The sequence below is a fragment of the Haplochromis burtoni genome, unplaced genomic scaffold, assembly GCF_018398535.1.
Source record: "Haplochromis burtoni strain Fernald_Lab_line unplaced genomic scaffold, NCSU_Asbu1 Contig_187, whole genome shotgun sequence".
In the NCBI taxonomy this organism is placed as follows: Eukaryota; Metazoa; Chordata; class Actinopteri; order Cichliformes; family Cichlidae; genus Haplochromis; species Haplochromis burtoni.
In genome coordinates, this window is record NW_024582548.1 from 1,021,508 (window position 1) to 1,037,367 (window position 15,860).

Genomic DNA, 15,860 nt, shown 5'->3' on the forward strand with positions numbered 1-15,860 from the left:
AATATCTTTCACATGCAACCATCGGGAAAATGAAACTGATCTGGTTCAAAAATAAAAACTAAATCTTTTCATCTTCTCTCTATTTCTGAAAGCAGGCTACTTGCAATCTCAGCAGTGTGCTCGCTTCTTCTCATGTAGATGTACAGACACTGACTTGGACACACAAAAGCAGTCACACATCTCTTAACATCACTGATGATTTTCAGATCAAGGCTTTGAGTCTGATACAGTAGGCAGTGTCTTAGGCAGCCCTGAGAAGAGCTTTGCTGGCTGGTTAATTGAACTCCAGGGGCTCTGCTTTGTTGCTGACTGGTGCTTTGATAAGTGAAGAAAATGGGAACAGTTGTACTAACTGAACAATTGTGTGCTCAGCCTGGGGATGAAGCTTGGGGACTGTTTATTTGGCAGTTTTTTCAGCTGGATATTGCTGGGTAAATGAACAAGTAACTGACTGTTCAACTTGATGGGCAGTTCATTTTAACCTAATTAAAAGCGTGCTTGTCCTAATGTTAATAGAAAGGAAGAAAAACAATCTCATAATGCTACTATAAACAACAATGTAAAAATGTAATACATAATTATTCATGTGTTTGCTAAAGCATTCCAGTGTACCTACCATGTTCTAGGCTTCCTGACATAGTATATTTCTAGAGTTTTTGGGATTTGTTTGCATAAAGTGATTAATGAAAATTTTAGTCATTAAAAAGGGCCACGTTATTAAAGTTAATTGAACCTATTATGCCTGGCCCATGGTAATTTTTTGTTGTTTTACTTGGATTTAGTAGCTTATAGTATTTTCACAGTAATTACTTCAGTAATGTTTATGCAAAATAGGTCTATCCGACTACCACAGAGAAACCACAGCAACACATAATGCAGCTGATAATGTGTATTATCAGCTGCAACTGTCTAGTTTAATCAAGTCAATATTAGTTGCATGAAATAGTGAAAGAGATTAATAAGAGATATATTGTTTTGAAAGTTTGAAACTAAATCTGCTTCAAATTATGAAGTTATGTTTCAGTTATGAATGAATGTCTCACATAAAACATTGAATATGGAGGATGCATATTTCCTAAAAGTAAGTTAGACCTTCAGCAGGTGAAGAGTCCAGTACTAGCATCCACAACATATTATGTATTTAAATATATATATTAAAATGTCTTTTTGTGATATAACCTGTAACTGCACAAAATAATATGACATAAAATTGTAGTTAGCCTTAGTTGTAATCTATGTAGAGGTAATACAGAGCATTAAAGGGCTTTTCACACTTTGGAGTGTCACACTGACTTAAAAAGTAAGCGTAGTGTCACACACTGAATAATGTAATCAAAACAATGTTGCAGGTTACGATGAAATTATTGCTATCATAAAAATAAATCCATCTAAATGACATATCTTGCTAACTGTCTGATACATACAGCTCCACAGGTCACTGATAATACACATGGAATCAAATCATGTTAAACAGCCATACAGATTGATTGCAAGTCCTTTAACGCCAAGTAAAACATGCACAGTTTCAGCAAATCCAAAGCTTATCAGTCTTGCCGTGGAGAATTATTGGATAATTGCTCTTCAGGGGAGAGGTTTAAGAAAGAAACAGTTCAATTCCTATGACAACCTTACATCAACGCTAATTCCACAACACTGTCTAAGTAAACATTGAATGTGAGACATATTCAATTAATAGTCACGAGAGAATGAAATACGTTCAGCTGGGTGAGGCTTTGTCTTGATGGCAGAAAAGAACAGGGTTGAAATGGGAAGGTAAGGGCAGAAAGCAGGGAGCGACTCCACACCTGGCAGAGCGTTTGTGAGCTGTACATGTGTACCTGAGTGTAAAGAGGCTCATAAATGTCCACTCCATTGTCTTTGCTCTGCTCGATGAGCATATCCCCACGTTTCCAGATGAAGCGTGCGGGAGGGTTGGAGTTGACGGTGCAGCGCAGGAATACTGTCTTCTCTTGGTAGTAACTGCCGCGCACGTCGCTGATGGTCTGGTGTACTGTCAGAACTGGTATATCAAGATCTGCAAAATAGACGGTGAAGAAAACAATAAAACTATGAAGACTTTGATAATGCTGCAGGGAGAAAATTGCACAATTAAGCTCCTACTCCATCACACAGGGAAATAAATAACCACAAAATACTGTTTTATAAAATCACAATCTCTTCACAGCCTTTGCAGTTAAAAAGGCTTTTCATGGCTTTGAGGCTTTTTTTTTCAGGGGAAAACACTGGCAATAATTTGTAGCAGGGATGAGATCTGATATATGGAATAATACTTGTAAATAAAGCAAACAGTTCTAGTTTGTTGCCCACCCACACTGACCAAAGCTGTCCAAACAGTCACCTATTTATTTTACTTTCTAAGGAGCACAAATGTCCAAAGATTTCTGTGTTTACCCTTTACATCTCTTGCTGTGACTCTCGCACACTGCGCCTTCATATTTCTTTTCTGTCATTTTTTTAATCCCCCTTTCCCCCCCACTTGCTTCATTTTTCCTGGGCATTTCCTTCATGGAAGTGTCGTCTCCCTTTTCCTCCAGTGGATAGGATTTCAGCTGCTGTCACGAGCACAGAGGCTGCTCTCCCCTGGTTTCTGCCATCTCTACAAAACTCACTGCCACTTTCACTCCACATCACCATCCCTTCCTTTCTATCCTCTCCTCCTCGCTCTCTGCTTCTATCTCTTACAGGGCAGAGTGGTGTGTGTGTGTGTGTGTGTGTGTGTGTGTGTGTGTGCGTGCGTGTGTAATTCTGATTCTTTGCAGCCTAATTGGACTGTTGCAGCCTTCAAACATTATAGAAACAATTTCTGCCAACACCAAAGGTTCCTCTCTTTGCTCCCCACTCCATTTTACTTCTCCCCTTCCTGCTCACTACCTTTTTCTTTCTCTTTGCACCTCCTGCCCTTCACCTCCTGTCTATTGTGTCAACTCATCTCACCTACAGCACACTTAAGTTGCAAGCTATGGAAAAATGTGAGCTGCGAATGTAACGACTATGTTGCTTGACATCACTGGATGTGAACACAGCAGGGCTCATGCGATGCTGTAAGGAGGGAAGCATTTGTATTTTTGGCTGGAGACATTTGAGAGAAACAATGTGTAGCTAAGCATGGTTGATTTGTGAGTTTGTTGTTGAAAAGGGCACCGTTGTCACATGAGGGCTGTGCTTCACACACACAGCCATATGCACATGCATGCACTCACACACATCTAGAACTATATCAAAGTGTGCACTGCCTGAACATAGCATCAGAGTACTTTTGTAGTTTGAAGGTTAGAGCTCAGAGGCAGACTGAGACATAAACTCACAGAGGCAACTTAAGCGCATTGAAGTGGCTACAAATAAAGCAGACATTGCATGAGAAACAACTCCTTTTTAAAATAAAAGGGTCATGGGAATGTTTACTAAATCATAGGACCTTGCTTTACAGTGTGCAGTAACCTTTTTGAATACCTTGGGAAATAAAAGTGAGTCAGGATCTGTACAACACTTAAACCGCATGCGAACAGTTGTGACTACAGTTGTTTTATCAAATCATCTTCAAAATAATTTAACAAAACAAACACAAACACAAAAAAAATGCAGTCGCTTGAGTATTCCACTGGAAACGTGCAACTTAATTAAATAAATTCTTATCAAAACAATGTCTTGAAACACTGAATGAAGAAAATATTATGCTTCTATGCTATAAAATTATTTCCCAAGTTATCTCCATTCGTCCATCATTTCCCTAACCATTTATCCAAATTAATGTGTTTGGAGAAGGGGTTGAGTACTAGCCATAATAGATACACTCTCATAGCCAGAACCTATGGTCAATCTGGAATCACCAATTACCTGCCAGTTGAGTCTTGTGGGAGGACCACTTGACAATTCATGCATGCAAATCTTTTTTCTGGATTATATCTTTACTGCAGTGGATCTACAAAGTATGCACTGGCTGTAATATAGTCCTGCTTTGTTGTACATTTTTATGACATGATTGTATTGCACATTTTATTATCTACACTTTTTTTCATCCAACTTTTACACAATCTGAGCTGACTAAGCTGCTTACTTTAATACAGTACACTTGTTTTGTACTGCATTTGTTTGTTTTAGTTGGTTTTTTTTAGTGAAGTAGTTCTAAGCTTTGTGAAGTGCTCACCTGATTCTATGGTTTTCCACTCTTAATGGATATTGTGATTTATGAAGCCACAGCTTGAGACAAAAGGCCCAGCAAGAAACTAGACAATGAGTTGTACCAGTATTTCTAGAAGCCTCTGCCAGGAAAAGGCCTTCAAACCTAAGAAGCTATCAATGATATCTGCCTCCTGGTTCTGCCATGTGCGCATGTGTGTGTGAAAGAGATTTGGAAACGGAGCTAGCACCTTTGTATACTTGAATTTGTGAATAGGTGCATGTGAATGTGTGCATTTATCTGTCCAGGACTGGCAAAGGATTTCTGTATATTTTTCACAGATCATTTGCAGCGCAAGGGGAACCCTAGCTGACTAATGCCCCAGTAGTATGTGTGGTGTGTGCTTGTGTGTCTGCCAGAGAGTCAGTGCAATGTGTGATTTGTTGGCATTCTGCATATTTCCCATTTGAATGAGAAGGTGGAAAGCCTGCCACAAAGAGAAGATTATACAAAGAGAGTATAAACAAATGTAAATAGTCGATGTGGTGGTCCACACTGTGTGGTCATGCATTCTGATTCTATATTACACATATTGCCCAAGAGATACTTTTTTCCCCTGGGTTAATATATTCTGGCATGGCCTTACATTATGTTTGCGTCGTGAAAATATGGATAATTCAAACTATCATCAACATAACCTAAGAACCTAAGAAATGGTGCAAGAACTCAAAACTAATATTAAAAGAAGCATTTCTTGAACAAAAAGTGTTCATTTTGTTTATATTTGGAAACAATGACAATGCTTCTTTGATTTTTTTTCTGAAAAACAGTTGCGCTGTTAAAGCTTTTGCAATGCAAAACCAGAGGGGAACTCTAACTTTGCTCAGTATGGGCCTTTAAGTAAATAGAGACAGGGTGAAACTGCAAGTGCACAGAAATACAATATGAAACTTTAATGAAGTTTCTGATTTCCCCAAAGTCCTGCCTTTGCACACAGTTTAGATCAATTGCACTGTGTGGCTTTTGTTAGCCACAGCTTTTAATGCACATCTCTGCTCTGGGGGTCTGGCATTGTTTTCTGCTTAGACACCACACAGTGGTGCTGACTCAAAGACACCTTTAGCTCTCTCTTAGAGTGGCCCTTAGCTTGGATAGATGCCTGCGAATAGAGATTTTTTTCCCCCAAAAACACTATGTGAGATTGCATTTTATAATTACAGTGCTGAAAAACAAATGTGCAGTAATGGAGTCCACATTAGCTGCCTTTAACTATAGTTTCTTTCATAAATCTAGACAGCCGTAACAGGTACCAGCTAAAAGCTATGATATCTAGGAAAGATCACACTTTCCTTGTTCCATTTCATCATCTGTCTTGTTAAGTCTTTAATTTTTTTTTTTAATCTAAGGGGCGGTCGTGGCTCAGGAGTTGGCAGTTCATCTTGTAACGACAGACAGTCTCGGTCGTTGTGTCCTTGGGCAAGACACTTCACCCGTTGCCTACTGGTGGTGGTCAGAGGGCCCGGTGGCACCAGTGTCCAGCAGCCTCACCTATGTCTGTGTGCCCCAGGGCGGCTGTAGCTACCTACAGCTGCCCTGGACTGAGTGTGTAAAGCGCTTTGGGGTCCTTAGGGACCAGTAAAGCGCTATACAAATACAGGCCATTTACCATTTAAGGTAGCAAGGTGGTGTGGTGGTTACCATTGTTGCCTCACAGCAAGAAGGTCCTGAGTTTGACACAGTTTGTATGTTGTTTCCAGGTACTCTGGCTTTCTCCCACAACTCAGTCATGCAATTGGTGTTAGGTTAACTGGTGATTTTAAATTGCCCATAGATGCTTGTAAGTGTGAATGGTTGTCTGTCTCTCTGTGTTAGCCCTGTGTAAGACTGGTGACCTGTTCAAGGTGTACCCCGCCTCTCAAGCTACAGTAGCTGGGATAGACTGCAGCCCCCCTGCAACCCTGTTAAGGATAAACAGAAGAAAATGAATAGATTTTTGTCGAGTAACACAGCACATAATTCATGTATAAATTTTAGTTACACATGAATTCTGAAAATAAGAAAAAAGTCAGACCTTTATGACATAGTCTTAATCTCACTTACAAGTTAATTGAGAAAGGGTTATTCAGCGATGTTTTAAAACTTCAGATCAAGCAATCAGATTCAGTTATTCCAGCTGAAATTTCTTTATTATTGAGAAATAAGAAACTGCTGTTTTTTGTTCTGAAGTCTCAACCCGAAATTTTATCTAATATTATTAAAGAGATATACCCAATTTAAACCCACTAAGATAGTGATACTGAAAGTATCACTGAAAGTCCTCTGCTAGGTACTTACTCCAGCAGGAGGATGCTCTGGACTCCAAATCCTCTTAGATTTCCAATAACATGTCCTGTACTCTACTGAAAGTATACTGAAAGTATCACTGAAAGACATGTAATTTTAAAAATGTCCTTTTAAGCTTACTGTTAAGGTTACCATGAATTATATCTATAAAGTCTGATTTACACATCTATCCCAGTCTCATTTGCAAGGATCTAAGCTACTGGCAAATAACACTTAATAAATGCATTTAAGCTGCTAACACAGTTAACAAAGACATAACAAGAGGAAAATGTAAATTTACAGCATCACAGACATGTGCAGCATGCATCTTTCATAGATTAAAAATGTGGTTGCATGCCATCATTTCACTAAAATAACCAGAGTAACCATTAGAATGAAGGAAGCAGAGATTTACTAATCCATCCTGGCGGTCAGAGTTGACAGAGTGTGTTTTTGTAACAAGCTGACCTCTGCTAGGTACTTACTCCTGCAGGAGGATGCTCTGGACTCCAAATCCTCTTTGATTTCCAATAACATGTCCTGTACTCTAATAGCTCTCTAGGAGTAGATGGCCATTAGAGAAGATGACAGGCTCAATTGAATGTGAGTGTACAATAGTGTACAATAGAGTCTGTGTGTGTGAGTGATTGGGTAAGTTGTGGATTTAGTACCCCCTAATACATGTAACAATTTTTCCCCCAAAAAAGTTTGAACACATTGTTAAAAATGGAATTAAACAGAATATAAATTTTTTAAAACCCATATTTATTATTAAATTATTGCATTTCATAGTTGCCAGAGGTATGCACTGTATTTAAATAATGATATGAACTTGTAACATTTTACTACAGCTCAACCTTACTAAAGGTCAAGTTTCATTTACGATATTTTATATAAAAATAGGATGTTTGGTCATTTAAAATTTTGAGTTTCTATTTTAAAAGTTTATTTCAGTCCACAGCAATACAATAAGTCATCATCAAACCAGGTAAGGGATTAAAAAATAATAATACTTGAGCTGTTTTTTTGTCAAGCTCACATTTGCATACATCTGTAGGTATTTACAAGGTCTGAAAACACACTCTTTTATGCCATTGACCACACACAAACACTAATGGAAGCTCATAGCAGCACACACAGCAGGAAAAGTCTGTGCATACAGAGAGGCACAAACAGAGGCAGACTTGCCGTTTGATCCAGCTTCACATCTCGTCAATTATTCAGCATTCTGCTCATAGACATTGCCTTAAAGATGGCATAAAACATGCACGAGGCCCACATTTGGAAATAACGAGAGCATTGCCTGTATTTAAAATGCAATGTTTGGAAGTAAAGGTTGATTTATTCTGATTTTCCGTGCTAAATTTGTTTAGTTTAGTTTTTAGTGTAATAATATAAATCACTTTTTTTCTTTTAACACACAAATTATGCCTTCATGTATGCTCAATCATCCAGATAAGGATATCCCAAAAAGTTGATTCTGTTCATCTGGAAGTATGAACATCCTACGTATCCAGAAAGATAAAAAGCATTGGCAGTCAAGTAATGAGAGTAAACTAATTTAAACACACAGACCATTTAGTTAGGCGCTTGCTTTACACATGCACAAAGAACACATCATGTCAATACACAATACATGTCATTAAGTCAGCGTAAAACTACTGTTAAACCACGATTACAATAAATGCAAAAAAGATTGCAACCTCTGCAGCAACTTGTGTACATGTTCTGCTGTTAGGTTTAATAGCAAGGCACGGGAGTGTGGTTAGGAAGAACAACACTATGAGTCTTCTCCCAAACTACCACTCTTGAATTTGCTGAAAATGGTGCATTTTCGTTGAGGCAGCGCGTTATGTGCGAGCCTTAATTATGCTTTTGTCAGCAAAGAGCCTGGGAAAATGTATTAAACATTCATGATGGTGTGACTCTATTCTTTTAGGCCATAAAAAGACTAATTTGGGCACGGTTATTTACCGTGAGTGCGACAGTGTAACTGCACAGCGGTAGTGACAGCAAAGAGGGTGTTAAAGGATGCAAAAGCACAGTTCATTCACTTAGCCTCTGGGTTAAAATAACACACAATCTCTCACACGCAGGAACACAAGAAAAGTTGCATAGGCTCACACAATGTTATGCAATAGTATGTACACACACACACACACACACACACACACACACACACACACACACACACACACACACACACAGAGTGATACGTCTACATATACAAGTACGCAATAACCAACCCCAATACACACAATTTCCTCAGGGCCACAATAACACATGAATCTTAGAAGAAAGTCCTTCTATGTCCCCCGTAAATGGCTTCTGAAGATATCTATGGGGAGCAGGATGGATAAAGGATGCCCTTTGTACTCCTCCTGTGTTCCTTTGAATGCTCATGGTGTATCAGCCGCATCCATCCATCTTGCAAGTATATATACTTAGACAATTTCCTCTCAACCATGCAGACACATCCATAGCATATTGTTGGGCATGGCCAGATGGCAGATGCTTTTTGCATATTTAATTAGCTTTGTTGCGTGTATAGAACAGTGGACCATGGCAATAATATGTATAGAGAAAATATATAGAGATACACCTTGTAATATAGGCGGCTGCTGGTCTTAAAGTTATTAAAGTGCTTGTGCTTTATTGTGTTGTGTCTCAAGGTGAACACTGGACTCAGGGGCAATATGCACAATCTCTTTATTAAAACAACTCTGGACAACTTCTGTTGATCTTGTCCAGATACTAAAGCGGCATTCTGGAAAAACTTTACTGGTTCCTGGTTAACCCTTTAAGACCTACCATAGAACCAAGGCCGCCAGAGCTTACTTTATATTTTTACATGCTGTAGTGCCATTTTTGGGAGCATTTCAAGTTACTATACATCAATACAACTGTTATAGCCCATATTTTAATAATATGTATGCATTAAGTCCATAGAAACTACATAAATTGCAAAAAAGTGCAATAAACTACAAAAAAATTGAAAATCGTTTTTGTTTTTTACATATATTTCTATTTGGTGAAATTTAAGAGGTTTATCCCTAAAAACTTTAAATACAAAAAAGTTGCAAAAAATTGTTTACAACAACAGGAAATTTATTTTGAGTGTCTTCATAGTTTTATTTTTGAGATACACCAATTTTTATATACTGCAGGAAAAACGAAAAACAATCCTATGATGCAAATTTGCAAAGAAAACAGCATGTGCATCAATTTGAGTTCTAAGCATCCCAGCAACTATTCAGAAAAGCATAAAGTCAAACATGATTTATAAAAACACCAGTATAGGCTTTTAAGGCCTACAAGTAAAAAACTAAATTTTCCACAAAAATGACATCACTTCTGGTTTCGGGCAGGTAATGGCGGACATGCGATTGAAACAGACATCAGCGCAAACAATGTGGGAAGTGTTACGAACAGCTGATCGGATTGGCAAAGCGTGTTTCTGGAACACTATGTTTTTGTTCCTGCAAACGCTTTTTAAGCTATATTTGCAAAGCTATATGTGGAAGGAAACCGTGACCTAGGACAAGCTGGTGGCATAAGATGTAAGTACAACTCCTCCGGCTTCATATGCAAAAAAAATTATTGCGCTAGCTTACGTAGTTCCGGTTCTACAGGGATTTAAAAATAGTTACGCAAAACGGAGCGTGCCCACTCCGACTGGCTTTAAAGGGTTAATAGAGGGCAGCGAATACATAAACGGATAAGAACAAAAAGACTCCATAGAACGGTGTACATTTTAGGACATCATCAGGTCTCAGGAAAAGAGTCGTCAGGTCTCAGGAAAAAAATGTCAGGTCTCAGAAAAAAAAATGTCAGGTCTCAGTTCTCAGGAAAAGTCATCAGGTCTCAGAACACGAGCTATCAGACAGAGAGAAAATCTTCCTGCAGGTGGCGCTGTTGTCATGTGCCAGCCAAATTGATTTCCAAATACGTCATCAACGTGTGACAGTGGAAGAACGTTAGGTCATTGAACTCACCGGAATTCTACCACAGTTCATGCCCCTAACAACACAACGGCTGTGTCCCAATTAAAAGACCTATTATGTCACCGCGACGCGACGACGCCTGTCCCAATTCGAAGTGTACTCCAAATGCGTACTCCAAATGCGCCGTCGATTTCCCCAAATATCAAGCGTGGTCCGGTGCACGCTTCATGGTCCCATATATCCCACAATTCATAGCGCAGCGGTGAATGTGGATAATTTTGCCGAGAAATACGGCAGACGGCAGAAGCGGGGCGGCCAAAGAGTAAACTTTCAAAAGTAAGTACTGAATATTATGTCACTTATTTAAGAGCAAACGTTTAATAACGAAGAACATTGAAACATTACTGTTGGCCACATGTCAGCAAAGTTACAAATATTAGCGATGTTTGTACTAACTTGGTTTTAAAGCCTTTACTGTAAAATATACGCAGTTCAATAGTTGCCCTTAATCTGACAGAGAATGTGATGATTTTATGCATAATTAAAGTCACAAACACAACAAGCTGAAAGTCAGTGAATGCTGCTCGGTTTGCAGTCCTGAATATCACGGCACAAGCAGGATTCACTGCACTGTTAATGTTAGCTATGTTATATTGCTGCCTCTGTTCGGTGTTGTCGAGCCAAATTGACTTTAACGTGTATTTGAACGAGCTGACGGTTCACTCGTTAAGCTGAAAGAAAGATGCTTTAATCACAGCACTCACACATGTGTCCACTGTACCATCTGGGAACTCTTCTTGTTTAGCACTCGTAATAACACAAACACTAAATCCTCCTGTTTGTAGCAGTGTATACACCTGAGACTGTCACCTGTCTGGCTGTCCTGCACTCTCTCTCTTTTTCTTTCTCTCTGATTGTGGAATAAAAGTATGAACATGTATTTATAAGTTACACTTGTGTTTGAATCCTGCAGCTTATCACACATTTGATTTCCATGTGTGACAACTGCAAGTGTTCAGAGTGAGGACAGACTGAGGGACGCACTGCTGCACATCATCTGTGAGGCTTTGCACCCCTGATGATCCACCAGGACAAACTCAGCAATGTGTGAGGAAGAGGAGGAGGAAGAGCCAGCAGCAGCTGACAGATGGAGAGAATAGGCAGACTGTTCCCTGTTTGTGAAGGACTGCTAGAAAAGTTTAAAATAACTAATTGTCTGTCCTGAATCAGTCTTATTAGGTAATGTTCAAATAATTTTATCATTCCAGTGTTTTCAGTGTGGGAGAAAGTACTCAGGGCCTTCAAGTTACACACTATGAAAGGCAGCAACAAGTTTAATATTCAAAAACCTAAAGTCTGTATCAGCAGCAGAATGGACCTAAAAATAAATGTTTGTTTCAGTTCTATGAAGCTTTGAGTATTTTGGATTAGTAGTACTGCTGTGTTTGTTGCATCATATTGCTGTAATTGTTTATATGCTTTATATATTCTAAGGTAAGATCTATAGTGTTACATCATATTCTATAAGGATGTTATGTGTTTGTATACTTTCTGCTCAGTTTGACCCATTTAGCAGAAGTCAGCCTGTTTAAGGCTCTGATATCTATTCTGTATGATATAAGGAGTTATGACATGGTCTGATTTTCTTACCCAATAAAGGAATATTTAATGTATCAGTCTACTCTTCATTCTATCAGAAACAGTTATCACAGCTCGTACATTTTTTACACATATATGTAAGCATTGAGCCAAATGTAATAATGCCAACAAATTAAACTAACAATAGTTGTCTCTTATATATAATACATCTATAGATACACTGTCAAAGACACTTGTCTTTGAGTGAAGATTTAAGGTGATAGGAAATATAAATGACTGCACTGCAACTTGAAACTTTTACACAGAGTTCAAGCTCATTGCTGTAATATATATATATATATATATATATATGTATATGTATGTATATATACTCCAAGCGCATACTCCAAGTGTGTGGTCTCTTAATTGGGACACAGCCAACGTAAGTTTAACTTGCTCTCCCTTTTGTCCATACTTTTGCCACAGTTGTGTTATATTAAGTTGCGGTTAGGTTGTGAAAGTTACATAACACATATCAGAGAAGGAAAACTAATTTTGTACAATAAACTAAGTCAGCACTATTTTTGTCTGGCTAATTCAGACTTCAACCCTAGAAGTTTTAAAACTCTTCTCAGATGCCTCTCACTGTTAAAACACAACACAGATTTGCATTATTAAAGATATTAAAGACAAAGTGCATCTTTTGTCATTTTAGAGATTTGTCATGGAAACTGTATCTCACAAAACACATGCTTTTGAAATGCAGACTTACCTTATTTTATGCCTATATGAATTCAGTACACAGCTGATTTCCCTTTGTTTTAAGCCTTTCTTGAACAATGTTATTATCATTGTATCTTGAAAGGTTAAGTGTGACAACAACAGTCTAATTGATCACCCACCTCTTACACGGACCATAAGTAACTAACCGGTAAATTATTAAACCTTTTTAGGTGGTAATTACACTAAAAGCAGCATCTATTCAGTTTACACAAAGGAAATATTATGTGTAGCAAAAAAATACACTTCTTTGATATTCAATTCAATTCAATTTCATTTATATAGCGCCAAATCACAACAACAGTCGCCTCAAGGCACTTTATATTGTAAGGTAGAACCTACAATAATACATACAGAGGTGTATGTATGAAAGAGGTGAACAGTAGTTACTAAATAAGTTGTACTTTTCTCATTTATTTTTAATGCTCGATTAAAAAAAGTATTTTTGGAAGAGTCATAGAAACCAGCCAAAGTCGGATACTCCTTTCATCTTCAATGCAATATGTCAGATGACATATTGCAGCAAATCTATAAACAACAACAAAAAACAACATATTGGGATCACAAAATATCTTGACAGTAGCAAAAGAAAAAAGAGAAATAAAGAAAAACAGCGACAGAAAGGATGCAGGCTCCTCGTAAGCTTTCAGCTTGTCCATTCGCTGAAACGTATATAAAACAATTACAAACCAGTTTAAATTTAGATAATGTTTCAACACCACTGTTGCTAGCTAGAATGAATTAGACAGACAAAAATAGTGCTGACTTAGTTTATCGTACAAAATTAGTTTTCCTTCTCTGATATGCGTTATGTAACTTTCACAACCTAACTACAACTTAATATAACACAACTGTGGCAAAAGTATGGACAAAAAGGAGAGCAAGTTAAACTTAAGTTGTGTCGTTAGGAGCATGAACTGTGGTAGAATTCCGGTGAGGTCAATGACCTTACGTTCTTCCACTGTCACAAGTTGATGACGTATTTGGAAATCAATTCGGCTGGCACATGACAACAGCACCACCTGCAGGAAGATTTTCTCTCTGTCTGATAGCTCGTGTTCTGAGACCTGACGACTTTTTTCCAGAGAACTGATACCTGACATTTTTTTTCTGAGACCTGAGACCTGACAACTTTTTTCCTGATACCTGACGATGTTCTAAAATGTACACTGTACTCAAGATAACACTAGGTGTGAAAATACAGTCCGATCAGCAGTCACTGAGAAGGTGGGAATGCTTTTGTAACTTACCCCACTTTGGACAAACAATATGGAACATGAGAAGATTTAAACACACACAACAACACTACACCCTCACACATGCAGCTGTTCACCTCATGGACAATATAAGTTTGAATAAAGCAACTCTAGCAATCTCATTAGATTAAAGTTCATTCACTCCCGTGGATTACAAAATTGAAGCTGCTGTGTTCACGTCTTCATTTGCATGATGTATTTGTTATTATCATTTTTATCAGAAGCAAAGCTTTACAAAGCAGCTGATGAAGGACACTTGGCTGGTTTGATCAGACAGGAAGCAGATCATTTTTTTTTGTGTGTGTGTCTATCAAGTGACCGCATGGCCAGCTTCTCTTTCACTGAATTCAGTTCAATTCAATTCCATTTTTTTTTATATAGCACCAAATCACAACAGCATTTGCCTCAAGGCACCTCAATGCTTTATATTATAAGGTAAAGACCCTACAAAAATAGAAAGGAAATCTCAATAAATGGCCCCCTTTGAGCAAGCACTTGGCGGAAGTGGGAAGGAAATACTCATCCATCTGCTGCAACTACGTGGCTTTGGGGCTGGACAAAACCATAAATTTAAAAAACTTTCTACTACACTCATCTGGTTTTTAGTTGATTAAGCATATCAATAAGCAAGTAAAAATAGTTTTAAAAAGTTTGTCAGGAGTGTGTATAACTTTACTAAGAGGAAAAACTCCATCACGGAGGCTCTGCTAAACCAAAATACTGCATTTCTCACCACCCACAGTCCTAAAAGTATTATTTCAAAAATTGCCCAGAGCAAAACATAGAGGCTATTAGGCAATGCTTTAGCACAGAATAACCCCACCCGCCTGTTGGTAAGATGGTTATTGCCTACTATCCAGACTGATTTGTGCAGCTCTCCCCACCAACAGCACCGCCTGCACTCAGAAAGTGCTGAGTTAGCCTACTCTTAACAAAATTTACCACCCTGAGTTTGTGGTAGTGCACCTAGATACCCATTTCAGATTTTTCCGGGTGTTATTTTCTGGTTTATTTGGTGGTTTCTTTACATTATTTATCTCTTAGTGTCTCTTCTGGGGTTTTTGCCCTTCCTTACTTTTTATATAGAGACAGGGAGTATTTCCCCAGACTGGAACACCTGCAAAGGTTTTACAGAATAGCTCTGAACTGATTTTAGGTTAGGATTGACTGAGATTATTGGCTTTATAATGTCCTGCTTCTTTTTGCCACAAGATTTATTCTGTACTCACACATGTGTATGTATATATTTATTTATTTATTAGGGCTGCAACGATACACAAAATTCACGGTTCGGTTCGATACTTTGGTGTCACGGTTCGATATTTTTTTGATACAAAAAAATGTTCATGCCTATTAAACATATTAGGTCCCCATAAGGAGAATCATGTGCTAATGGCTGTCTAAATGACTCGGGTAAAGTTTGTAGCATGCGTGCTTGTTGTTTTTGTCTGCTTCCACTTGTCTTTGCACTAGGATGACGTCGGAGTAAATGTGCAGTCATATTCGTTGTGTTCCCACTAGTGCTGTCAGCGTTAATCTCGTTGAAATGACGTTAACGCCACAACACGGCAAATCTCCGTTAACAAGCTACCGCGGATCGCTCCGTGCGTGCGGTTGGACGGCGTCAACACGTTAACAAGCTAACTGCGCTAACGCACTAGTTCCCACCCATGTAATTGAGCATTGCGTGACACATCCGACATACTGTTTTACTTTTGTCCATGACGCGCTTACCTTCAGGGTCATACTTCACATGAAGACCAAAATAGTTCCAAACGCCAGATCTGAATTAGGGTGGGGGAGATTCAATTTGCCATGTTGCAACAAGCTTAGCTTCTGTCT

At 38.4% G+C, this 15,860-nt stretch overlaps 1 protein-coding gene across 2 annotated transcripts in view; it reads right to left on the bottom strand.

The window, feature by feature from the left end:
* Positions 1 to 15,860, bottom strand: part of LOC102304999 (MAM domain-containing glycosylphosphatidylinositol anchor protein 1) — a 201,407-nt gene that overhangs the window by 87,852 nt on the left and 97,695 nt on the right. For both annotated transcript variants that reach the window (XM_005934576.3, XM_014337546.2), the window contains exon 5: positions 1,839 to 2,035. In XM_005934576.3, the coding sequence (XP_005934638.1) occupies positions 1,839 to 2,035 (197 nt within the window). The remainder of the gene's footprint in view (positions 1 to 1,838; positions 2,036 to 15,860) is intronic.